The sequence below is a fragment of the Gekko japonicus genome, unplaced genomic scaffold (genome assembly GCF_001447785.1).
Source record: "Gekko japonicus isolate JY-2015 unplaced genomic scaffold, Gekko_japonicus_V1.1 scaffold802, whole genome shotgun sequence".
Classification (NCBI taxonomy): domain Eukaryota; kingdom Metazoa; phylum Chordata; class Lepidosauria; order Squamata; family Gekkonidae; genus Gekko; species Gekko japonicus.
Window position 1 is genome coordinate 643,670 of NW_015175994.1, and position 27,982 is coordinate 671,651.

The 27,982-nt window shown below is 44.3% G+C and overlaps 1 protein-coding gene across 1 annotated transcript in view; it reads left to right on the forward strand.

The window, feature by feature from the left end:
- Positions 1–20,715, forward strand: part of ASXL3 (additional sex combs like 3, transcriptional regulator) — a 167,848-nt gene extending 147,133 nt beyond the window's left edge. Inside the window, 4 exon segments of the mRNA XM_015426393.1 lie at positions 9,376–9,481; positions 14,335–16,273; positions 17,130–20,135; positions 20,137–20,715. Of these exon segments, the coding sequence (XP_015281879.1) occupies positions 9,376–9,481; positions 14,335–16,273; positions 17,130–20,135; positions 20,137–20,715 (5,630 nt within the window).
- The last annotated feature ends 7,267 nt before the right edge of the window (positions 20,716–27,982 follow it).

Here is a 27,982-nt window from a genome sequence, read left to right on the forward strand (position 1 = left end):
TGCCAGTAAGGGAGACCAAGGTGGATATCCGATGCCTCACCCGAAAGCTTGGTGGAACAGCTCCATTTTACAGATCCCACAGGGCCCAGATCTCAAGGAAGCTTGTTCCACCAGGCACCGGCCATGGCTGAAAAAGCCCTGGCCTGATTGAGGCCAATCGGACATCCTTTGGGCCGGGGATAGTGTAAGGATGTTGATCGCTGGATCATAAAGCTCTGCGGGGCACATATGAGGAGAGGCGGTCCCGAGGATATGTGGATCCGTAGCCATATAGGACTTTGAAGGTTAACACCAGAAACTTGAACTGGACTTGGTACTGTATTGGCAGCCAGTGCAGTGCAGTTTGCAGAGATGATCAAGTGATGTGGTCTAAAAATTACATACCTGTATTTACCTTCAAATTGATTTAAGCATACATATGCCCAATGATGGGAATTTGTTTGAACAGTTGTATTTAAAAAATGAAGAAGCATTTCCATCCCATGTCAACTACGGAAACCTAAACACATATGATGGGCAGAGCATTCCTATGTTGTGCCTGCGCTGCAGTGGCTGGCCGTGACACAGTTACAGTGCCACTAGTCACTTTGCTAAAAGAAAATAGTTATGTGGCAGCTGAATGGGAAAGGTGCCCCAACAACGTTGCTGGACGCTGCCACAGCACCACCTCTGAAGATTCCACCACAGCGTTCCATTCTAGCATTGTTGCAGGGCGGTGGCAGTGTAATAGACAGGGCAGGCAGGACCAATGGGAGTTGTGAGTCAGGGAAGCTGAGCCAAGTGTACATCACTGACAGAGGGTGGGGAGTGGCGGGCCACAGGAGCAATGCTCCTCCCTGAACCCCTAGCCTTGGAGCTTGGCTGCCTTGGTCTCCCTCCCCATCACTCAGCTCCATTTCCTCCTTGCTAGACATATGGGGGTGGGGTCCTAGATTAGAAGTCCCAGGGGTGACATAGGAGCTCCACGGCTGTGGTGATGGGGGCATGATGATGGTGGGATCGCCCTCCTCTGTGGGGGCAGAGATCAGTACCCGGTTGCTCTGGCTGCTACTGCATCCTTGGCCCTCCTAGCCAACCTTGGAGGAGAGGCCCACGGCAGTATCCCCACCCTGCAAGTCGTGTGCAGGGTTGGAGGAACATCGGTCAGGACAATGGGGGGCAGTTGGAGGTAGCAGGACCTGGTCCCCACAGCTGGGGCCAGGTGGTAGCAGCAACCATGACACTCACCACACAGGACCTCAACACCGCAGCCACCCACCACCCACCCTCCTCCATTGCCTGCTCATAAGGAACAACTTTGCCCATGAGGGCTCAGACATGCTTTCAAGCAGGACTGAAGGAATCATTCCAGTGCTTCAGAGTGGACATCTCAGTCCTGACAGCATGTCCCAGGGCAGACACCGATTCTGCGGCCATACACCAGAAGGCACACTGGTGGGAGGTGGTAGAGCTGTTCCTGGTGCTGGCAAGGGCAAAACTCGCTTGTTCCACCACTAACTTGTACAGAAGTGCCTTCTCAGCCTTAGTCCAGTTTGACTAGTGATGGCCATCCCTACCACCAGGTGTTGAAGTGGCCATGCCATCCATGCATAGGGGAATATGGAAGTGGACTGTCCTACCATGGGAAGATGCTGATTCTCTTGCCCTGCCCTCATGCTCCCACCATGACCATCATTCACCAGGAGGTGGCTGCAGGCAGAGGGCAACAATCTGCTTATGGAGGAGGAGGCTGCCATGCGGGGGGGGGGGAGGATGCCAGCCACATGAATGACTGTGGTTCTTGCTGCCCTCCCCCTTTGTGAACACTTTCCCCTTTTCCCACAGGGCCAGGCCAGGCAGGAAGGTGTCCCCTCCTGCCCTTACCACTCACGCTTGGGGTGCACCACATTCACTTGCTGCTGGTGCCCTGCATCTGGGTGGCACAGTGATAGTGGAGGAGGTGCCATGCCCACCAGCATCAAGCTCTCATAAGCACTTTCTGTCTTTCGGACAACACCTGCCTCAATTGTTTTTGCCTAGACAGAGCCACCATCCAGGTTTTGTGTGAGGAGCTCAGATCAGCCATCCAGGGCCAAGTGCCAAGCTCCCACTCCCTGTGCGATCCCCATCTTGCAGAAGATGCTGCTTTCCCTGAGGTTCCTGGCTGTCGGATCCTTCCAGGCGATTTTTGCAGAGGTGCTCGAGGTGTCACAGTCCTCAGCTAGCCAATGCCCACACAGTTTCCGAATGCTATGCTGGCACACTTCCAGGAGCATGTGTGCTTCCCCACAGAGGAGGGTGACCTTGCACCCATCAGGGCAGGGTTTGCATCATTCAGAGGCTTTCCCGATGTACAGGGGGCCATTAACTGTGCCCACGTAGTCCTCATTTGCCCCCTGGGAGGAGCCGCAAGTAATTGCCACCACTTTTACAGCCTGAATGTTCAGGCCTTCTGTGACCACCAGAGCATATTTACAGACTTCTTGGTCAGGTTTTTAGGCAGCGTCCATAATGCCCAGATCTTTGCTGCATCCGGCATCAGTTGCCTGTTGGCCGCCTGCCTGGAGGGCAAAGGATAGTTCCTGGGTTAGTATGGTGGGCAAGGCTGGGTGGAGATACAGCAGAGGACACCACCACTGATGCCTCACATGCCATTCCCTCAAGGTGACTTAGGGTACCCTTTGCTGCCATATTTGCTGATGCTGTATCTTGAAGATGACCCGCCAGACTGTGCAGCCTACAACTAAGTTCACCGACAAACTTGCATGGCCATCAAGCAGGCACTTGGCCAGTTGAAGATGCAATTCTGATGTCTCCACCACATGGGGCTGCAGAGCTATGCAGCCTCTGGCAGTGGCACAGCTGTTTGCAGTTTGCACAGCATTGCTATGCGGCAGTGCCTCCCACCTCCTGTTGGTGGGGCCGATGTGGAGGGTCCGTGGGCCAGGGGTATGGGACCCCGAGCTGTCACTGGGTGCTTTTGCGAGGCAAGGCCTTGGGGGCCATCTTGAGCAGGAGCGTGTATGAGCACACCATGCTGACAGTTGTGGGGCCTCTCCTCCCCTCAGCCTTGGTGGGAACTGATAGACCTGCTGATGGCCCGCCCATGATGCCTGAACCCATGGTAGCATCTCCAGCCCCATATGGGCTTCCCTAGCCAAAACAAGGGCTGGACACCCCCCCCCCCTTTGACTGTTATTGGAACTAACAGGGTGGTCTACTTGACAGTACAGATCGGACACAGCAATGCCCCTGGGTGCACCTGGCCAGGTACAGGGCTTGATCAAGACTGTGGAACGTGTGTCTGTGGCCCAGCTTCCAGAGCCATGGTGGCCTCTGGCATCCAGAGGGGTTGGTGAGGTTGCTGCCATGGGGACTGCATACACCTGGGACCAGGAAGTGGGCAGTCCTGTTAGCCATTCCGTTTTTCACATTGCTTAGGATCCTCTGAAAAGAGGAAGTGATTACAGTGTCTACAGAGCTAGGAATTTCCTCCAGATAATACAGTTAAGCCATGCATCAGTTGCACCTCTGGCTGAATGGTTGAGGTGTAACTTCTGCATGCATAATGGAGAAAGATAGGGGTTGTGAATGGAACTGCACATTCATGCAGTTGACCAATTCCTCCACAGTTCTGGCCCCCTGCATCCACCCCACGATGGGCAGATGCTCATAGCTCTGTGGGCACTGGACCCCGGGATGCTAGTACTTTTCTGGAACCTGTCTCCCAGTGAGCAGCAACAGCATTCAACTTTATTAAAGGGATCCAGGGACAATGGAGTGGTTCTGGTGGGATCATGACCCCTGTGGCCAGTAGCTTGCTTGGTCCTTTACCACTGGGGCACCTCCTCGATGGCAGGGGGGAGCGAACAGCCAGGATGTTGAATGTGTCTGGACATTTAAAAGGGGCAGCTTCTGCTGTGGTGTGAGTGCTTGATGGTGTTTCAGCTGCACAGTTGGAGTGTCACCTCTCATAAGAACATAAGAGAAGCCAGTGTTGGATCAGGCCAATGGCCCATCCAGTCCAACACTCTGTCACACAGTGGCCAAAAATACCAGGTGCCATCAGGAGGCCTATCAGTGGGTCCAGAACACTAAAAGCTCTCCCACTGTTCCCCCCCCCAAAAAGTACCAAGAATACAGTGTATCACTAGCCCCAGACTGAGAGTTCCTATCTATACCTTGTGGCTAATAGCCACTGATGGACCTCTGCTCCATACGTTTATCTAATTCCCTCTTAAAGCTGTCCATGCTTGTAGCCGCCGCCAGCTCCTGTGGCAGTGAATTCCATTTGTTAATCAGTCTTTGGGTGAAGAAGTACTTCCTTTTATCCATTCTAACCCGACCGCTCAGCAATTTCATTGAGTGCCCACGAATTCTTGTATTGTGAGAAAGGCAGAAAAGTACTTTTTTCTCTACCTTCTCTATCCCATGCATAATCTTATAAACCTTGATCATGTCACCCCTCAGCCGTCGTTTCTCCAAGCTAAAGAACCCCAAGCACTTTAACCTTTCTTCATAGGGAAAGTGTTCCAACCCTTTTATCATTCTAGTTGCCCTTTTCTGTGCTTTTTCCAAAGCTGTAATATCGTTTCAGTTCCCTAATAATCCCCAGCATAGTGTTGGCCTTTTTTATTGCAGCTGCACAGTGTCTCGACATTTTCAGTGAGTTATTTACTACGACTCCAAGATCTCTCTCTTGGTCAGTCTCTGACAGTTCGGACCGCATCAATGTGTATTTATATTTAGGATTTTTTGCTCCAGTATGCACCACTTTGCACTTCGCCACATAGAATCCCATTTGCCACGTTGATGCCCACTCGCCCATCCTTTATCTCTTTGGAGTGCCTCACAATCCTCCTTGGTTTTCACAAACCTGAACAACTTTGTGTCACCCGCAAATTTAACTACTTCACGGCTTACTCCCAATTCCAAATTATTAATGAACAAGTCAAAAAGCGTCAGACCGAGTACTGATCCCTGTGGTACCCCACTGCTTACCACCCTCCACTGAGAAAATTGCCCGTTTATACTCACTCTCTGTTTCCTATTAATTAGCCAATTATTGATCCACAAGAGGACTTGTCCTTTTATCCCATGATTTTTGAGCTTAGTTAGGAGCCTTTGATGAGGAACTTTATCAAAAGCTTTCTGGAAGTGAAGATAAACAACATCTATTGGGTCCCCCTTGTCCACAAGATCTTCCCTTACAGAACCCATGCTGAGTGCCTCAATAGTTTTTGTTCATCAGTGTGCCTACTAATTCTTTCCTTAATAACAGTTTCCACCAACTTACCCAGTATTGACGTCAGACTGACTGGCCTGTAATTTCCCGGATCTCCTCTGGAACCCTTTTTAAAGATGGGAGTGACATTAGCTACCTTCCAGTCCTCAGGAATGGAGGCAGAATTTAAGGAAAGATTACACATTTTTGTCAGGAGATCCACAAGTTTACGTTTGAGTTCTTTCAGAACTCTTGGATGTATGCCATTCAGGCCTGGTGATTTATCATTTTTTTAAAACTTAATTTTATTTTCTATATAAGATAAACACAGAATAAACAAACAAACATATATACAAGAAAAGGGGGGGGCTTCTGTTTACAACATTACTTTGTCTGTTCAATTACCTCATACATTACCAAATTATATTTTTCAATTTTTTCCACCTTGTATTTTAAAATATATCAGTTTTTAAGTTGTCTATCAGTCGTAGGACCTCCTGTCTTGCCACCTCAATCTGACTCAGGTCTTTCAACACTCCTCCTGAAATCAGCGGTTTTGGAGTGGGCAAGCTCATCTTCCTCAGTGAAGACAGAGGCAAAAAATGCTTTCAGCTTCTCAGCCATTTCCCTATCATCCTTCAGTACTCCTTTTACTCCTTGGTCATCCAAGGGCCCCACTACCTCCCTGGCTGGTTTCCTGCTTCTAATGTATTTGAAGAAAGTTTTATTGTTGGTCTTTACATTTTTCGCTATATGCTCCTCATATTCCCTTTTTGCCTGCCTGATCACAGACTTGCATTTTATTTGCCACAGCCTGTGTTCCCTTTTATCAACCTCACTGAGACTCGCTTTCCACCACTTAAAGGAATTCTTCTTACCTTTTACAGCTTCCATTACTTTGTTTGTTAACCATGCAGGCTTTTTTCTATACCTATTTGTGCCTTTCCTAACCTGCGGAATATATATTTTTTTCTGAGCTTCTAGGATTGTAGTTTTAAATAGTCTCCAAGCTTCCCCAGTGATCCTTTCTACTTTTCCTTTCAGTTTCTTCCTCACATGTCCCCTCATATCAGAGAAGTTACCCCTTTTTAAGTTAAAAGTGGTTGTGCCAGTCTTTTTGGGCAGCTCCCTATTTATTCAAATTTTAAACTCAATAACATTATGGTCACTATTCCCAAGCGCTGCAATCACTTTTACGTCTCTCACCAGGTCTTGGGCGTTACTTAGGATTCTCCCCATTGGATTGGCATATGTGCATGGGCTATTGCCCCCCCCCCCCAGTCGGAATAACAAGACAGACAACAGTTTGGAAGTAAACAAGGGCCACTTTATTAACTATTTAACATAACATTGCGGCAAGGTACCAACTAAGCGAGCACGGAACAGGCAAGGCAGGTGTCACTCCCCTGACCAACCTCCTTGCCCTTTTCACGGGCAGGTCACCTAGCTCCGGTCTTGAGCCAGCGATCTGGATCGCGACTGGCAGCCCAGCAAAACTGGTTGCCACCTAGGAGCTCCTACCCCTGAAGCCTGACAACTTGCAGAGAGGAGCATACCCTAAGAGGTTCCCAGAGGTAATCACTATTCCCCACCCTAAAATCAGAAGGCAGTTCCTGATGACCCCCTGTTCCCTAATGGGAAAATGTCGTAAGGTGCTCATTGGTTCCGATTTCTTGCCCGCACAAACCTGCCAAGTGACCAGCCACCACAACCAGCTATTCAATCCACTGCTCTCAGTGCAAGATAGGCAAAAACACCTCCACCCTTTCAGCCAATCCTGGGTAGAAGCGAAAAAGTTCTATCTGGCCCCAATAGGTGGCCAGCAACAGCCTACACTAAGAACAGGGCAGAAGGGTGGGCGAGCACAAGTTCCAACTTGGGCAGGAGCAGAGCCCGGCCGTTTAACCAAGCCAGCTCCACCCCCTGCCCATGTCACGATGCTCTGCGTCGTGGTGACTGTTGCTGCCCAGTCTCCTCCAGGGTGGCAAAACATCCCCCGATGTCCAGCAGCGTTGCTGGGAGGCCGGGAGCTCCAAAACAGATGCAGGAGCAGCTGGCAATGTTCTGTCATGGCAGAATGAAGGGCCATTGACAGTCTCGCAGGGGCCTCCATGTGGTGAAAGGGGCACCCTGTCTGGCACTCTGATGCTGCAAGGAGGCCCCCTGGGTGGCAGTTACTGCACGCTTCTCACTTGAGTCGGTGTCTTGTCAGCACCTCCCTGTAATGGAAGAGGAACAGTTGTTTTGTTTTTTTATATGCCCCAATCGGTACATAAATTTTATTAGGTATTTTCAATAAGACAAAACAATACTTATCACATACAAAACATACATCACAAACACAAAATGTACATGGGGGTAATTTAACTAATACATAATCGATTTCTATGCCAATAATATCTAACTGCTATAACAACATGTGTAACAAAAACTAACAGTAATCTTCTAGTCAGTTTTGTAACTCTTGTACGCGTCTTGAATATCCAGTCTCTTATCATTAAACGTTATTGTAATTATTATACCACATATAGAATCTTGACCACGTGTTTTGAAAAGTGGATTCTGTCAGACCTTTCAAATGTAGAAGAGGAACAGTGTTAACACATTCATGGCCCAGTGCTCCTAGATGGGAAAGGGTGTGGCCATCATGTGGAATTGCCCAGCACATAGGTTGGTGATGTTTGCCAGCTGCCACAGGGTTTTGGCCAGACAGGGTGTTGCCACCTGGCTAGGCAAGCAGCCTTGTCAATGGCCATCAGTGGCCCCCCTTCCCCAGCAGCTGTCTTCAGTGGGCCCGACAGCATCCATGTGTATCTGGGGGCCTGCTGCTTGCCCCCGTGGTTGCTGGGTTTGGGAGAGGGAAACACTGTGTCCGATGCAGCTCAGTGCCACTATGGTAGGTCCAGAGGTGGTATGGGGGCAGGGGACTGGGAGACATCTATTCATATGCAGCTGCTCCTTGGGATCCTGGCAGAGGGCCTGATGTACCTGTGCGGGCCTAAATCTGGGAGAGGTCAGCCACAAAGTGTAGACTTTGTTCTCCCTGTGGTATATTCCACCCAGGTGCTCAGCCAGCAGTGCTAGGTACCCTGTCAGTGTTGTGCCTGCCACCGGGGTGCATGTGTGCTCACTCTAATCCACACAGCAGGGAGCTGTCAGACAGCATTCCGTGCACACACCCTGCTTCTGGAGTTTTGGGGTGACTTCCTGGAACCATTTGCAGGCCAGGGGCATGATTGGGTCCCGAGGAGGGGCACAACCAGAGTGGAGGAGTATACTGATTGGGCGTGCATTTAGTTGGTATCCTGAGCTGCTTGGGGTCCCATGGGCATGGCTGCAACTCTGGAAGGGGAGTGAATTTGAAGTTACCGTGGCTGTCAATGCTACAATGCCATTTTTGCCAGCACAACTTTGTGTTTGCTTGAGGATTGTCCCCACACTTTGGAAGCCACCTAACTGCTGCCATGTCCCCTGGAATGCACATATCTACACCGGTGGTGAGGTTTGTGCCATTGCTCTGCTGGTGTGCAGCTGCAGCGCTCCTGCACCAGTGGGACTCAGCAGCACAGTGTCCCTAGAGCCCTGCACCATCATAAACTGCCCTTACGCCAGCATAACTGTTAGTCGTTTGGGTCCCTATTCTGATTCAGCCCCCTTTCATTGTTCTATGAATACCACAAATATATATTTAGTAAATACTAAAAAAAACACCCATGAGTACAAATGAAATCTTGTTAATAGATGAGTTTTGCATGAAAATATCTTTTGAACCACTAATTACGTAAGATGAAAAATGCAACAATTATGTAAGATGAAAAATGCAACAATGTGTGAATGAATATGGACATGATATCTAATGGGCCACATGGGGAACTTCTGAGAATGAATGACCCCTTCCTAGTACAGCACAAAGACCTGAAGAATAAATTGCAGAAGATGCTCTAAATGTTTGGGAACGTTTGGATTGGTGTGCTAGAATCTTTGGAACTTGACCAATATGTGTATCCTTTGGCACAGCCATCCTAGTAATTATTTTAGCACCACCCCTGTTTGTTTCAGTGGTGCCTCTGTATATACTCCCACTCTAATCGCAACTGAAACTGTTGATGAATTAGATCCTTAGAAAATCCTTGGGTACCTGTATTCAATATCCAACTGCTTTTATCTTTTAGGAGAATTTACTCCTGAAATGCAGTTGCGCATCAGACAAGAGATTGAAAAGGAAAAGAAAACAGAACCCTGGAAAGAGAAGTTCTTTGAAAGATTTTATGGAGAAAAGTAAGTATCAAAGTAAAATTTAGTATTTTAATAAAAGAATGAGCCTCAGATGTAAATTAACATACAATTTTGTTTTTCTTAACAAATTCATTATTCAACAAACATTATTCAATAGCTTATTTGCTTAGTAGTACATGCATAAAGATAAAACAGAGGAGAGGAAAACCACTTTGAGATTCTTGGGAGAAAGGGCAAGATAAAAATGGATTTTAAAAGATACAGGAATTTTCTCAGATTTCAGTAAAGGGCTTTTATGTACTGTTGCTGAAAGATGTATCTCATAACATTAGTCCAGTCCATCAAGTGCAAATATCCTGCTTCTAATGAAACACCCTTACAAAATCTAATAATAACAATATCGGTTACCTTTATGACAGACAACAGCAACATGATTTTTTCAGATCCAGTATCAGCAGCAGCTAAAACCATAGAGTGCTAAAGTAATGTCTACTAAATTAATTCCTTATGATATTTAGGTGTCAGATCATCCATATGGGCCATATAGTTTTGTCTTTCACATAGACTGATCCTGCAATTTAGAAATGCTGTATAGATATGACCAGGGGTCTTTTGGGGCCAGAGCGCACTGGAGCGCCGCTCCGGGAGGCCAGGCGCTGGAGGCGGTGGCAGCAAGCCCTGCCCCCAGCTCCCCGTGCTGCGGCCCCCTGCTGCCTCCCCGGGCCAGCGCCGGAGCGCTGCGGCCCAGGGAGGGCAGAAGAGGCCCCCCGCAAGCTCCCCGGGCCAGCGGCAGAGCGCTGCGGCACTTGGAGGGCAGAAGAGGCCCCCCCGCCGCCTCCCAGGGCCAGCGCTGGAGCACTGCGGCCCTGGGAGGCCAGGCCCCCACCACCACCTCCCAGGGTAAGTGAGGGATCCGCAGGGGGTGGCGGAGGCTTGATTGGGGTGGGTGGGGAGGTGGGAGAGCTTCCCCCTTCCCCCCATCTCTTTGCCCTCTTTCTTTCCCTCCTTTTCTTTCTCTTTTTCCCTTCTCTTCCTTCCTTCCTTCCTCTCGTGTCCTCCTTTCCTTCTCTCTTTCTTTCATTTCCTACTTTCCTTCTCTCCTTCTTTAAACCCCTTCTCTCTTCGCCCCCCCCCCCCCGTGCTGGCTGGGGAAGGGGAGGCTTTTGAATATGCCTCCCCTCCCCTTTTGCTTTCCCTTCTGACATCACTTCCGGTGATGTCAGGGGGCATTGTATATGCTAATGAGTCCTTATGCTAATAGCCTAGTAGCTCATTAGCATACTGTATGTTAATGAGCTCCTGCAGCTCTTTTTCTAGGAAAAGACCCCTGGATATGACAATAGTTTTAGTTGTGGTGGGGTTTTTTTCCATTTCAAGTGTCACTGGCCTCCTTGATGGTTGTCTTCTCTTGCTTTTTACCTTTGCTCGATTTCTTGCAAACTTTGCCTTAAAGCCCCATGCTAAAGCTTTCATTAGACCCCTATAGCCTATTTTTGTGTGCTTTGTGCAATGCTAGCGATAGCCTACTTCCATCCTTACTACTCGTTTATCAAGCCTTTGTCCTGTCTGTCTTATCTAAACGGTAAATTTATGGGCAGGGAAGTGTCATTTCTATGTTTCTAGGTAAGCTGTTGGTGATAAATGTGGAAGGAGAGAGGTAATTGCAGATAATTTACAGTACTAGCAGCATCTCTGGTATTACAGATAGTGAATAAAACATATCAGCATGTCAGCACTTTCCTTAAATGCGGGTCTTTCTTGATCACATGTACAGGGAGTGATGGGTTGATACAATTTAAAGCACAAAAAGGACAGTTGGGTGAGGCAGCTGGACCCTTATCTGCAGCTTTTTCTCCTCCAGCTGCTTTTCTCCTGGCTGGGCTAGTTTTTGCATGGGAGCCTAGCTAGAGGAAAGATGACCTTGTGGGACAGACAGTGGGGGATAAGTGGTGAAGGGAAAGTGTTCTGTTCTTCCCACCCGTGCACTTTTTTGTGCTTTCATTCTAGAACTTACTGCTGCACTTTACCACATGATTGCTGCAAATTGCATTTAAAGATTCTAATCTGCTGCTATCCAGTGTAGTCTGGCCATAAACATAGGGCTATGCTTGATTTTTTTAAAAAAAACTTGCACGAAGAAGGTTGTGGTCACATACACTAAATTATCCACTTTCGAACTGGATTTTGCCAGTTCACACCAGAAAATCCAGTTTGAAAGTGGATTGAAAGTGGATTATTTAGTATGTGTGACCACAGCCAAAGTCAGGTATGTTCTGGTTTGCCCCCCAAGCCAGAAGGAAGAGACGTACGGCATTGTTGAATTAACTAATGGGCCACTTTATTAACTATTAACATAACATAAAACACGGCAAGGGCCAATCATAACTGCATTGCGGACAGGCCAAGGCCAGGTGTCAAGAAGACCCTTCCCTTGCCACGTACACTAGGGCGAGCCACCATGCCCCAGGAGGTAGCCTACCAATGCAGCTCGTGCCTGGTCAGCATGATCGGGTGGTCAGCATGATCAGGTGGTCACCCTGGAACTCCATCCCCCGAACCGCAAGGTTCAAAGGGAAGAAATCCATGCCGGTCCCGCAGGAATTCTGCTTTCTCCGCCCCTGGCTGCAGGGCCCAAGGGCTGTACTCGCAAGACCCCCTGCCCCAATTAGGGGTGTCAGTTGGTGCTCACCAGACCGCAATCAGTATCTTAACTAAAACCACATCTTAACTGACCAACCACACCCAAGCCAATTACCCAATCCACTGCTACAGTACAGGGTAGGCGAAAACCCCCCCACCAACAAGCCAATTCAGGTAGAGGTGAAAGATTCCTACCCGGCCCCCAATAGGGTGACCAGCCACAGCCTGTACTGCTTCCAGGGTGGGAGGGTGGGCCACAATCCGGTGAAAACTGGTTGGGAGGCAGCAAAGGCCGGCCCAAGAGACTTCCGGCCCCGGCTCTCCTGAAGACCCGACTATGGCTGCACCGCCAAAACAAGCATACCCTTCCTCCTCCCTGGGAGGCAAAGGCAGCCCCCAAGCAGCACGGCCAGTCGGCCTGCTGCCAGTTGAACTGGGTTATTTTTATGGTGAATGCACTTCTAAAATGGCAGAAATTATTTTCAGCTCCACAAAGAAAAGGTTGTACTGGTCTGATTTAAGACTTTAAGAGTGGAATTAGAATTAAATAAGGGAAATTGTGAAATGCAGAACATTTGTAGCAGTTTCTGAGAAAATTGTCTTATGTCAATTGAATATTATCATTACATGAGGGACTGATCTGGACATTTTTACTTCGGCATACATGGTGGGGGTTTTTTAAAAAAACTTTTTACAAACCTGTTTAATTCGGGAGTATTGCAAGCAAAAATTATTGTTGTTATTCACAAATTAAAATTGTGGGTATTTATGCATTTTATGGAATTTAAATATTACTGTTGTATATATGATGAATTACTGTTGTATATATGATGAATATAAATTCATCATTTTGTAATGGTAAAGCTTGTAATTGTGTCCTCAGCTTGGATTATTTCAGGGTCTCTCATCTGAAGATCCATATTGATCATGTAATGCTATTGATTCTTCCTATATTCTTATCTGGAGGATTCCAAAATGGCTGCTATACCTTGCTTTTCATTTCTAACATAAGAGTGTCAATGACCATTATTATTTATTTTTCAAATACTTGATTGGATCCAAACATCTTTTTTACTCAACAGATTTCCCTCTTTTCTACATCCCTTTTCCCACATGGCTTTTGTCCATTCAAGCCCTGTGTGCTTTCAGCTTAGCTTTTTTTGGTGGTCAAAGGGGGATCCCTTCTTCTCTTTTTTTTCCACCAACGGAAAAGCTATTTGGATCCAAACCACTACTTTTAAGCATTATAAAGACAAAATATACTATCTTGTGTGCAATGCTCCCTCTAAGCTGTGGAGTCTGCTTTGTGAGCTACTGGCATTAAAGTTGTGAGCGATGATTTGGCTACTGCATAAATTAGTTTGCTCTGGAGCCATCCTTCCTGAGCTAAGACAGAAACACGTGAGCCGGAGGTTAAACAACGGTGAGCTAGCTCACACTAACTCAGCTTAGAGGGAATATGCTGGTATGCCAAGGCGTGTTTTTTTAGCCTATATAACAAGCTGCCATGTGGCTATGCAGTTATCACTCTGGGGGAAGGGACTGATATTGCTTCTGAGCCTTATAGTGCCTCTTCCTTGGTTTAACATATCATGTAACATTTAAATATTTCCAAAAATGTTTTATAAGCCATCAGGTCACCTGTCTCTCTCTCTCTCATAATAGCAAATTTAAACACATATTCTGTATGACATTTTAATGTGTCTGTTGTGGTCATGGAGATGTGAATGAGGTAAGCAGAGATGACAGCAGGAGTACTTTTATCAGTTTGCCATAAGAAGTGCTAGAAAAATGGGAAATGATAAACTTTAGATAAATACATTCTGCAGACTTTTGAGTCATCCCCATTTTTTGTCTCAGTTGCTATGACATGACACCAGAGAAATAACAGTAACTATACTTTTACCTTCAGATTTCTGAAGCCAACTGCATCAACCCCCACCCTAGTATCACCCACAAAAACACCAGCTTGGTGTAAAACGTTATGTACTTCCAAGTATTTCCTTTGGATTACAGCCATTGTAAACTTTTTTGAGATAGTATAAACAGTTGGGAGTAAAACTTCATTAGTTTTAGAAGTTAAATGCACTATTTTTAGATAACAATATTTTATATCTGCATTATCCAGGTTTACTTCTTCAGGTTCATTCAAAGCTCATAATTTTGCAGCAAGCAGTGACATTTCTGAAATATAAGTGGTTATTTGACGTGTCCATGACAACTTCATAGTTTAATCGTGTATAATTCCTCTTCAGGCTTGGAATGTCAATAGAAGAATCTATGAAGCTCACGTCTGCGCAGAACAATAATGAAGATGAAGATAATTCACTCTGTGGATCTTCAGAGCTGCCTGATCCTTCAAAAGAGTCTGTTTTTGAAGATCATGAAGAGAAAAACAATCAACTACCACCACTGCCAGAGACCAGTTTCTGTCAGCCCCTTTGCAACATGGAACATGTTTCAGCCAAAGATGTACTAACAGAAGCAGAAGACATTTTGATACCTGAGGAGGCTGTTATTCAAGAGGAGATTGCTGAGGAGGTTGAGACAAGTATCTGTGAGTGTCAAGAGGAAAACCATAAAACAGGACATGTGAATAATGAACAACCAGACAGTCCAGTGGGCTCAAATGAAGAAACAGAAACTTTATCACTTACAGAGAATTCTGAATCCTGTGTTGTGATGAATGATATAGTGGGTGCATTGGCTCATGATGAAGTTAAGGTAGAAGAGAAATTAGAATATTCCCAAGAAGAAATGGCAGTCATGACTGACCAATTGGAAAATAGTTTATCACCTTCACAGTCTGCTTCATCTACAAATTCTCTCAGTAATATGGAAGAAAGGGACATGGAGTCTGAAAAAGAGATAAATCTCCATGGAAAATATTCCCCTGTCCTCAATGGTTCCTTGTTCACTGGTGGAAGTGTTGCTGTTCATATGGAGCTGCAGAGTGACCCTGAAGAGCAGTCATCTGAGAATGCTTGTATTTCTGAAACTTCATTTTCCTCTGGAAGCCCAGAAGAACCATGTGTTAGTATTGCATCTCCAGGAGGTGATACCCAGTCTACTTCAGAGGAGCCTTGCACTCCAGCGTCTCTTGAAACAGCTTGCTCATCTGATGTATCTTGCACTGAAAACACTGAAAATGATAGTCAGCAGAAAGCTATGAATGATAGCCTGCATGCATCTTTAGCATCTGAAGTATCTCCAATGCCAGCCTCACCTGTAACATCAGAAGCATCTAATATGTCAAATTTGCCTTTGACTTCGGAAGCATCACCAGTTTCTAATTTACCTTTACCATCAGAAACATCACCAATGTCTGATTTGCCTTTAACATCTGAAACCTCTTCAGTGTCTTCTGTTCTTTTAGCTTCTGAAACATCTCATTCCAGCAGTTTACCACTACCTTCAGAAACATCTCCACTTTCTGGTTCCCCAATGAGTGAAAGATTTATTCTGCAGCAGAGAAAATCTCCATGTTTGTCTGAAGAATCTCTGTCACCACTGAAAGAAGAAGCCTCTGCCATTCCTAATGCTTCCCAAGAGGAGAATGTTGCATCACAAGAAAAACAGCTCCATGGTGTACCTGAAACTGTGAAAGCTGCCATACCTGAAGCTTCAACAGTAGAAGAATCCCAACCTCATAGAAACTTTACTAATCAACCATGTAGATCACATATTGAAATAGAAAAAACTTTTATTTCTTCTGCTTCAGAACATTCTTCTTCAGAGGTGATAAAAATTAGAAACCATAGTGCTCAGCAAAGAACTGAAAAGAAAGTTACAGTCTCTCAGCTGGAGGTATCTGTTCTAACGGAAGTGGCAGGGTGCAAAAATACTGAATCTCTTCCATCTAAATCACATGATAAACTATATACCTCATCAGAAAAACTGATATTCTCAGAAGTGGGAAGAAGTAAGTCTCATAAACTTCAAGGGGCAGCACAGGGTCGGTTTGAAGGTTCCTATTCTTCAAAGTCCTCAGAATCCACAAAATTACCTGAAGTAAAAGGTGAAAATAGAGAACTGGAGATCCCAAAGAGGAAGACTGCTGAACATCATAGTTTTGGAATCTGCAAAGAGAAGCGAGCAAGAATTGAAGATGAACAATCTCATCGTAATGCATCAACAAATTCATCTGAGAAAGAGCAGCCACCTAGGGAAGAGCCCAGAGTCCCACCTCTTAAGGTAAAATGATTGGGGGGGGGGGATGTACTGACACACAAATATTAATCATCTTATTCTAGAGTAACTCAAACAAATACTTCTAGACAATGAAGCCTTTCTTCTGCTAGCTTATAGGTAAAACAATAGCTAGCAGCTGATAGTATAGGGAGAATGGTATTTGTTTCATTATAAGTTACCAACGAGAGTATAGTGCACCTTAGTACACCAGAAGTATTTTAAAAGTATACCATATTTTTCCCAGAAACAGGAAGGTAAAGCTTGTGGAGAGTGCTGTTATGAGAATTCCCCCCCACACACACACACACACTATCACTATCCGTAGAGATCTGTACATTAAACCAGCAAATTGTTTCCACTGTACTATTAAAGGATATTAAAAGCTTAACACCCTTTGATGACATTCATGTTGCTAATGTCTAAGCTGCATTATTTTGGAAAGGCACAAAACCCCCTGAAAGAGTTAACTGGACATACTCAATGGCCATGAATAAAGAGCTATGCATACAGCTCACATGCCTGGATAAGCAACTCTGCAATACTATAGAATCTGACTATAGATTTAAAATGTACTCCAGTGACTTTTGCTTGGTTCAGAAATGAGTGATAGAAGGTGGAATTATTCCCACAGGACAGTAAGTTAGTGAACTTGCCCAAGAGCTTTTATATATTTTATATGTGGCATAAAGAACACAATGAGTTCATGATGGACAATAGTTATTAAAGGGTACATAATATTCAGCCTTTCCCCCTTTAATAGTTGGTAAAATGTTCCACTCATGCTGTGAAATCTTTCATGAGATATTAAGGGAATTCATTATGTATATTTTTTTAATGCGATTCCCTCTTTCCTTTTCAGATTCAGCTTTCAAAAATTGGTCCACCGTTTATTATCAAGAGCCAGCCTGTTTCCAAGCCAGAACCTAGGGCTTCTCCAAGCACATCAGTCAGTAGCGGGAGGAACACTGGGGCTAGAACACTGGCAGATATCAAAGCAAGAGCCCAGCAAGCTAGAGCGCAGAGGGAGGCAGCAGCCGCTGCAGCAGTTGCAGCCGCCGCAAGCATTGTTTCTGGAGGCTTAGGGAGCCCCTGTGAAGGTGGAAAAACTAGAACATTGGCACACATCAAGGAACAGACAAAGGCCAAATTATTTGCAAAGCACCAAGCAAGAGCCCACTTACTCCAGAGTAATAAAGAAACAAAGTCTCAACATGCCTCAAAGGAAGGTCCATCAGTCTTAGAAATCTCTGCCTCTTCTGAAACAAAGATTGAAGGTTCTACTGGTGTAATTATAGTTAATCCTAACTGCAGGTCTCCTAGCAACAAGTCTGCTCACCTTCGTGAAACTACCACTCTATTGCAGCAGTCACTTAATGCCAGTACTGTATCAGAAACTAGTACTGACATCTCTGAACACAGTTCTGAAGAAAATATACCTATGTCTCATTTGTGTGAGAAAATTCTTTCATCTACCTCTGCAGAAAGTAACAGTGTGTCAGTGCTGTACAATAAAACCTCAGTCCCCATGTCTGTGTGTAGCACTGTTATGTCGGGAGCAATTAAGGAACTTCCTTTTGCAGGTTCCATTGAAAAGTCCTCTGTTTTAATGTCCATTGAAAGCACAGACTCAAAGGCTTGCAATATAAACATGCTGAAATCCATCCAAGGAAGTGACACTCCATGCATTGCCATCATGCCAAAATGTGTTGAGAGTTCCACTGTGCCAGCTGCAATAGATAGTACAGTTCTGTCAAACCCCATGGATGAAAAAAGATTGCCAATAGCAAGCAGCAATGCAAACATTGTCATTTCCAGTCAATATACCACTGTGCCAACTTCATCCATTGCAAATAATTTGCCAAATCATCTGGGTGGCAGCTCTGTTCTTATTCCTCCAGTGGGATCAACAAACAGATACTCTTCTGATAAGATAGCTATAACAGGGTGCAGTGATCCAAGTGCTTTGTCGAGTAGCACCTCTATTAGGGCAACTTTACACTGCAACGAGGCACTTCCAGCAGCAGATTCTGGTGGCAGGACTTCCATTTCAATATTTGCTGGTAACATGATGACTGTAAGTTCTTATGAGAGCTCTGCAAAGATGACCACGGAGGCTGTGGACAGACATTCCGGCATGAGAAATCGAATAGATATGTCTGGTAAACCCTCAGTAAGTTATGCACAAGCACCCATGAATAGATCTATTCCTTGTAAAGTCATTGTTGACCACACAACAACAACAATGAACTCAAATTTGTCCCTGGGTACTTCCGTTGAAAACTCAGAAATCAACACAGATATGCACAGCCGGTCTATTAGGACAGAAACTGCCTTACAAAATATAGCATGTCCTCAAGTGTCTGTAATCAGCAGGCCAGAGCTTCTGGCTAATGAAAATCTGGACCACAGCTCTGGCTTTAACGCCACAAAGCAAGATGGCAAACATTTGCAAGCAGCGTGCCCCAGTCTTCGAGAAGTGCCTCTAGCTCCTCAAGAGAAACGCCTGGAGGCTGTTCCTCCCAGCCAAGTCAGTTTTTCTGAACCATTACGAGGTCCTTTGGCTTTCAAAAGTGAAGCAGATCCTGTCCGTGCCAACCCATATAACAGTAGCAGAATCTGCTGGAATGATGAGGAGGCAATGAATACTGACCAGTCTTTGATCAGCCATCTTAACCCAAATAAGCATAAGGAATACACTGAGCAAAACTGCATTAAAAATGTCAAAACAGAGTCTTCAAGTTTTGTGCATCTGAATGAGATGCATTCGAGGAACGTTGTGACCAGTATGGCCTTGCCTGTTAAAGCAGAAGTGAATGAATCTGACAAATGCTTTAGGATGGACACTGAAGATTTTGCAAGACCTGAAATGCCTCTTCAAACAGCAGAAATAGCCACAAGTGCACAGTCGGCCCAAAGCTCCAAGATAGCGGTCACAGATTCCATGGAGAACTCTTTGTCACTGACAACAGAAACACTGAAAAGAGTTACAAGTGCTGGCAGTTCTAGCTGTCGTTTGTCATCAGTAGAAGCCAACAATCCTCTGGTGACACAGTTACTGCAAGGCAACCTGCCACTGGAGAAAGTGTTGCCACAACCCAGGTTAGGAGCCAAGCTAGAAATTAACAGGGTTCCCTTGCCTTTGCAAACTACCTCAGTGTGTAAATCAGTAACATCTGAGAGAAATGTGGTTGAAAACCCTTCCAGTTCTCCAAACACAGACAGCAGAAGTTTTACAGCAGCCAGTATAGCCCCACTGCAAATCAGAAAGCGTGAAAACCATCCCAAAAAGAGGATGGTCAGGACAGTGGGGGAAGTTAAATGTGAGCCTGGGAAGCCATCAATGGAGACAGATGTTAAAGTGGGTCCTTGTGTAATCAGTGCCGGCATGAACCAACTTGGGCACGGTCAGCTGTTTAAGCAAGAGTGGCCAAACAAGCATACCATTCAAAGCAGAGTTGCACACAGCCCAGAGATAAAGCAGCAGAAGAGGCCATTGCCCTCGTGCAGTTTCCAACAGAACCTATTCAATGTGGACAAAAATGGCAGCTTTCCGGCAGAAGCCAGTACCTCACACAGACAGCACTTCTACCAACTACCCATGGCTGCAAGGGGGCCTGTTCCTACAGCAGCTTTGATGCAGACAACTCTGAAAGCCCCGCCTGGCTGCAGTGCCTTTGCTTATAGCAGGCAGCTAGACCAGAAGGGGTTGGGGGAGGTCAACGTTTCCACAGCTCACCAGCTGAGGCTGGGGAGTGTTTTCCCCCCTAACATTCAAATTAAGGAAGGTGATGACATTTCTAGTGCCTCACAGACTCTGCAGAATAAATCCTTAGTCCATCCCCCTCCACCTCTACCCCCCCCAACTGACAGTTACTATGGAAACCACTAAAAGACTTAGTTGGCCTCAGCCGGCAAGCGTCTGTAGCAATATAAAAACTGAACCCATTTCTTTTGAGGAAGGTCTAAGCAGCAGCTGTGAGCTGGGCATTAAACAAGCTTCTTATGATCAGAACGAAGTAAAAGAACAGTTGAAAGCCTTTGCATTGAAAAATGCCGACTTCCCGTCTTATTTACTTTCTGAGCCCCAGAAGCCTTTCCCCCAATTAACTGCTCAGAAAATACAGACTCAGCAGCAGCAGCAGCAGCTCTGTGGAAATTATCCTACTATACACTTTGGTAGCACAAGCTTCAAAAGGGCAGCATCTGCAATTGAAAAATCAATTGGAATTTTAGGAAGTAGTTCAAACACAGCCTCAAGCCTCTCTATTCAGAACACTCCGATTCCGGTTCAGAAATTTGCTGACAGCAACAGTGCAGATGAGCTGGAACTGAAATGCTCTTGCAGGCTGAAAGCCATGATAGTGTGTAAAGGCTGCGGAGCCTTCTGCCATGATGACTGCATAGGCCCTTCGAAATTGTGTGTAGCTTGTTTAGTTGTTCGGTAGAATCTGAAGCAGAGATGCAGTATCCCTTGTTCACATGGGAGAGTACACCGATAAAATGGAGGAGCAACTGGAATGTTTCAGGCCATTTTGTATCTGGATACAAAATGTTTCTGGGGAAGCTTTGTTTAGAATTGCATTGTTTCTGCTTGCATGACGCTCCCTGGAACGAAGAACCCCCTCTAGAAATGTGCCCCCAAAGGTTAAAACCTTTCAAGCTTTCTTGCTGTGTTTAAATGTAAAATTGCATTTTTGTTTCTATTTATGAGCACCAAGTGCAGAACATTATTTTCCCCATTTATAAAAGGATAACCACTGTCATCTTTGAAAGAATTACTAGTTTCATTATCTCTAGATTTTTTTGCATGGAACAATGCAAGAATGCAGGAGAACCTTGCCAGTGATGAAGAGACTGAGTAGAAAGAATGGTATTCTGCTATCACTAGTGGACCATTATGGGTACTGCCATTCAGTAGTAGTTGTAATAATGATTGCCGTCCATGTTTGACTTATAGGCAGCAAGAAGGAATGAAACAGTTTGACAACCTGATATCAGGAGCTTGGCTGCATTATAACAGGCTGTTATATTGGGGAAGATGTTAATTAAGCCAGCTATGGAGGATTACCTATATCAAATTGTAATTTGCATGATTTGAAAAGTTTGGGGATGGGTAAAAGATGATAACTTCCACACTTATAATGTATTAATCCATTTATCTTTCCCATACCTCACCTATACATTTTGCCCTAAGTGGTGATACTCATCATATATACATATATGGACCATATTAAGTAAACACGCATGTTCTTAGCAATGATACCATTTGATTCAAAATCAGTGTAGATCTAAAACAGCAAACAAAAAAAATCACATATAGCTTATAGTTCTTTTAAATATGTTTACAGCTTGATACATTTTAAAATACTTCAGTAATCATATCTTTGTTTTTTAGAGAAGTCACCCTACAAGTATTTGTGGGACTGTTAGAGGAATGAAGAGATTTTAAAGGGATACTGCATCTTTTAATGCTCAGTATTATATCTAGTAGTGGTTTATGCTAAGTTTGTATTCAAGAGATATAAGCCACCAAAATATTGGAGAAGAGCTGTGACAATTGTGGGTTGTTTTTTTTTACTGAGAACGTTGCCAAGGCATAAAAATATGGAGTTTGATTAGAGCAGCTACTTGGTTATCTCAAAAATCATTTTTTTCCCTACCAAGGAGAACGCAAAATGTAGAATGAAAGCTACTCACATGCTGTCATGAATTTAACACCACTGTGAAGTAAACATGGGAGAAATACATCATTCCTACCCACACAGTAGAACCTTACGAACCTCATGCCTGGCAATCCATGCAAAAAATTGGCAATCCCTTTCTATCTCTCATGAAAGATTTATAATGGAAAAGTGCTGCACTGAAACCGTCAAATATTTTACTATCTGAAACAAATTGTGCAACAATATTTTGGTTCAAAGTATTAATTTTAAAAGGATAATATAATACATGTTTATGTATTGAATTTGCTTATTATTAAATCAGTAACCCATAACTGTTCAGGCATGTACATGCTAGTGAGGTTCTACTGTTCTAGAAATCATATTTAACATGAAATCTGCCATTCCATGAAGCCTGTTTTCTTTATTATTTTTTTCATGAGGTGAAATATGTAAAGCTCACATTCCTGTAGCCAGTGGTCCTGTGGTTTGACTTTCTGTTTCGTTTTCATAGTAAGACTTACAGATTGTCTTGATATTATAGTATGAAAAAAACTAGACAATTACAATTGCCTCATCAAGACAGGCACTGAGAGGCAATGGTCTATTGTAGTTTAAAAGCACTCCATTGGAGAGAATTAACTTGCAGATTTCCAGCACTTTCAGGTATCCTTGAAGAGAGGGTTTTAAAAAAACACATTAGAAAAGCATGTTTTTGTAATGTGCAAAATAGATGGCCAAAGGGAGCCATTGTTAAACAGGCATGTGCTTGCATATTTAGTTGAATTTAAGAGGAATTTTAAATTGGAATTCTGTTGTGAATATATGCAGTGGATGAAATCCCAGTTCCAGTTAAATTCCTGCCTGCACTGGAACCAAGATTGTATCTGATGAAGTCAGGGTATTTTCTTTTTTAAAAATAACCAGTGACCAATTTATAGCTAGACTAACATCTTCTACCGGTCCTAAGAATGCATCACTTATTAGGTCCAAAAACATAGAGAGATTTTGGGCACAATCCAGAGGAAGCTAAGCACTTAAGTCCGCCTATGCATTCTTACTTCAGAGTAAGAATCACTGAACTAAACTGGACTTCCAGAAACACATGCATATGGATGGGGGGCAAATCTCATTTGATTTAAATGGAATTTTGACATGCTTGGCTTTCTCCAGATTATACCACTTGTCTCATCCTATTCACAGTTTACACTGAATACATGTACAATCCCTGTATGGTATACACTTGATAGTTCTTTGTATGCGGGTTGAGTAATTCTCATGTTACAGTCAACACATGTACAGCTGAATTTGGCACAAAATCCAAATTTAACAAGGTACTGGTTCCTGGTTTCATTCATAAAGTTAACGCATGTTGGCTCTTTCTTCCAAACAAGAATACACATGTCCAAGCAGGATGTATGTGTGTTCACTGTAACATGTGAACAGGGCTTCTGTGTTATGGCTGGGGTAGGATTTGAATGAATTTTAATCATTCTCGTAATTATTGGAATGAGGGACAGACTAGAAAGGATGGTAGTTGATTTGTATGTTTAAATTTGGGTAAGCAGTGAAATAAGCATGTAGAAACTTGGGCTGGAGTCTGATTTTAAAAGCAAAAATGACATGTGGGTGAAGGGCACTGAACCCTCCTCCACTTTTGCTGTATCCCTCTTTATCTTCTCCATACCCCAGCACCATTCTTACAGTTGTTTTCACTGTTGGTATCAGAACTTGGCTGGGAGAGATGTGTGTGGAGAAACTGGCTCTGGGGAGACAGCAGCAGGTAGGAGGGTTTAGCACTCTCTACATGTGCAATGCATTTATTGTCAAAATAGGATGTGTGTGCACATACATGCTTTCTATACACATGGGATTGCAGCTGATCCAGGTTTAAACAGTCATCACAATTTAGTTTAGTCCTAAGGCTGTGACTAACTAGAACTTCTCCGCATTCATGATGTGTATTTTTTTTTTTGTGTGTGTGTGCATGCATGTGTAAGGTGGCATGATTGCAGTTGCTTTATTTAGCATAGGAGAGGGTGTTCCTTAAAATGGGCATTGGACATATGGTGCTATGTGTTATTCTGTGTTTCTCCAAGCTTCTCCCTAGTGGAATTCAAGCCACTGTTCCCTTACATTGCACCAGGAATTTATTTTGGCTTTCTGTTTAGAAATGGCTAAGGGTAGCAGTATTAGTTTCTGAGAACTCTCCATGTATAGATTATAACAGGTATTTTGTTCACTCTAAACACTACATTAGTCTTCTCTCATTCTTGCCCACACTTCAGTCCCTATGTCACTGGATTCAGCCATGACAGTACAGTTTATGGCATTGGGTTTCCTACGTTTATGCACTGAAAGAGGGGTGAGGGTGGGAAATGCAGCTGAAGAGCCCACATCTCCATGCATGTGTGTTTGGGTATATCTGCACCAGTACCTTTTGTCCCAGATTTTCCTAGTATTTGTTTTGTGTGCTTCTCATACACCTATACATACATCCTGTTCTCAGGATTGTGAGCTTTTAAGAAAAGAGAACATAAGAACATGAGAGAAGCCATGTTGGATCAGGCCAATAGCCCACCCAGTCCAATACTCTGTGTTACACAGTGGCCAAAAACCAGGTGCTACCAGGAAGTCCACCAGCGGAGCCAGACTCCAGAAGCCCTCCCAGTGTTGCCCCCCAAACACACAAGAATACAGAGCACCACTGCCCCAGACATAGTGTTCCATCTATACCTTATGGCTAATACTATTGATGGACCTCTGCTCCATATGTTTATCTAATCCGCTCTTGAAGCTGTCTATGCTTGTAGCTGCCACCACTTCTTGTGACACTCAGTACAATACACTGGCTAGCCGCCAACCCACTGCTGGCATTCTACCTTTATAATTTTTTTTATTTTAATCCCCCTTTTTATAAACTTCTTGTTTATGTAGGTTTATTAGTGGAAAGTCTGCTTTGCCCTATTAGGGGTGTGAAGAGACTAGGGCCCTGGCTTCTCTGCCCTGCTGCTGAACTTGCATGTCTGCTGAACTCACTCGTTTATTACCTAATTCCAGACACTTTGTCACTGGAGCTGAGGCACTTCATCACTGGAGCTGAGGCACTTCATCACTGGAGCAGGGCCTATGACCTCGCTGAGCTGGGCCTGCTCTTGGGAACCCTAAGTAAATAGCAGCCATTCATGCAGCAAATAATTTTAGTGCTATTAACAAAAATTCCTAGGGCTTGTTGAGGTTGTATGGAACAATATCCTTTGGTAAGGAACAATGTGAGATGATTGTATAAAACATAACCATTATTATGGAAACATTTGTCTCATTTATCTGGATGCCAAGAGCTGATGAGAACTGGTGTGACCAGCTAACTCTGCAAATATTGGCTTACATGAGTGGGTCTGCTTGCGTGAGCAAGATAACATCTGACAAGGAGAATTGTAAAAGCTTTCATCTTCACATCCACAATTAGAAAAAAATTGCAAGATGTAGTTTTTCTGGTTCTGGAGATGCAAAAGTGTTCTTCCATGAGTCTTCTTAGATTCCTGAAGCTCTTTAAATGAGCATTTAATTGCAGGATAGCTAGCTTCAGTAACAGCACTATGAATAGTTCAAGAGTTTAAGATAGGGCTGTGCCAAATGTTTGTGATGTTTGACTTTTCATGCAAAGGTTGCTGTCTCGGGGTGGGGTGGGACGCAAAACTTTATTTCTCAGTCATGCACAGTTTTCATACCTGCAGATAGTCTGGTTTCCCATTGCTGGTTTAGTGTTTTGGGGGGTTTTTAACCTGAAAGGGAGTCTGTGGTATTTAATTCTAGCCACTCAGGAATCCTGTAGTGAACATGCTGATGTGGTAGTGTCACACAACCAGTCAGATTTGGCCTTTGATGAGGTCGTTAGAGACTAACAAAGCCCTCCCACTGCCCTTCCTCTAAATTGGAGCACAGGTTGTTGTTGTTGTTTTAATAATTTTTTATTGCTTTTCCACTACAAAAACTGCAAAGGGTGGGGAAATATGGAGAACTAAAATTAAAATATGAAGCTAAAGCAAGGATCATAATGCATATAGATAACATATTTGTCTTCCCACAGCTATTAGCAAAGCAAAAGAGAAATGTTATTGTTTATGATTATTACAAAATCATACTAATTTAGGCACAATTAGCCAAAATAGGCGCATTCTAGTTTCTTATATGAAAAAGAAAAAGGGAAATAAGTAAAGCTTTCAGCGTTAAGCTACATATCATATATTTTATCTCTTGTGTTTGCTTTTATCATAGCTCAGTTTAACTTTGAGGATTTTAGGAACTATTTCTCCTTTTTCCAAATCAGAATCTTCTGAGGAGCTGCCAGAAGTGCTTCCACTGTTTTCCAATTCATGTTCTCTCTTTTCTTCTATTTGGCTGTTGTCCTCTGTTTTCCCTTTTTCTTTGGCCACTGTTTGGTGCTTCTCCAAAACTCTTTTTTTATCTTTGTAGTTGAAGATAAGTCCTTCTGGAAATGTCCATCTGAAGGGAATGGAATGTTTGTGTAGAAAGGAAGTTAAATTTTTATATTGTCTCCTCCGCTTTCGTATCTCAAATGGAATGTCTTTTAAAACTCTTGCCTCTTCGTCTTTGATTTTCAGAATTATCCCATTCATCGCTTTCAAGATTATATCTCTCATTGATCTCTTGGAGAACTTAATAAATATTTCACCAGGCACTTTATTTTTCTTAATGAAATCTGGGTAGGTTCGGTAAACCATATCCATATTGCTTTGTATAAATTCCGCTTTAAGATCTGTCACTGGTGCCAATGCGTCGCTCAAGATCTCTTTTAAGTTCTCCCCTTTCTGTTCTGGGATACCCTGGAACCTCAAGACATATAGTGATTTCTCCATTTTAGCTGTAACAACTGCTCCTTATCGGAAATCCGCTCTTTTCCCATGACCTCCAGTCTCTGATTTATCGAGTTTGCCTTAGCACCAACTTGTTTGACCACCTTATTCTTCTGTCTTTGTAAAAGTTTCTTTCAACTGTTTCTGGAGAGCATCAAATTTGCTGTTGAGATTAGTCATCTGGTCCAACAGAGGGCGCAGCACCGTAGCCAACATGTTTGGGAAGTCAGTAGCTTCTTCTGGTTTAAAAGTTGATGTCAGTGAGCTGGCAATTCCTGGAGAAAATTTATTCCTAGCTGCCATTTTATCTCCTCACAGTGGCATTGTTTACACAAGATAAGGTCTGTTTAAACACTCTGAAAGACTGTCTGCTTTATACGCTTTGAACTATTTTGCCCCGTATTCAGCTAGATTGAAGCTTTTCTGGTCAAAACCGTCTCTCTGCCCCTCGCTTTTGCTTACGAACCGGCGCTTTTCCTGGGGAAGGGATTTCAACTCCTCTCCCCCCCCCCCGAATCGGCTTGGGGCTTTTAGAATGGTTATCCACTTTGACGCTTGATTAGTTACAGGGATGCATAAACTCACAGTTCATTCCAACGCTTATTCCAAAAGGTGGGAAGAATAACCAAGCGCTGGATCACTTGCTCACTTCGTCCACTGTGTGTCTCTGCTTCCATACTGGGCTCGCGGGGCAGGACCTATCGGGGCAAAGGGGAGCCTCAGTTCCTCAGCTGTCGCCTTGGAAGAGGCACCCCTCATGCCCCAGGCTATGTGCCCCCTACAGGGACTCGGGGGGGCAGAATTGTCCGAGACCCCTCCCATCCGCTGCAATTTTGGGGCGCTCACATCAGAGCACAATGGAGTGCACCCGTCCAGCAAGTCACCAAAACCAGAAACCCACAGGTGGTGGTGGTTGTTCAGTCGCACAGTCAAGTCTGACTCTTCGCAACCCTATGGACCACATCATGCCAAGCCCTCCTGTCCTCCATCGTCCTCAGGAGTTTCCTCAACTTCATGTTTGTTGCATTGATAACACTGTCTAACCATCTCATCCTTTGCCATCCCCTTCTTCTTTTACCTTCAATCTTTCCCAGCATCAGGGTCTTCTCCAGTGAATGCTCCCTTCTCATTTGGTGGCCAAAGTATTTGAGCTTCAGCTTCAGTATCTGGCCTTC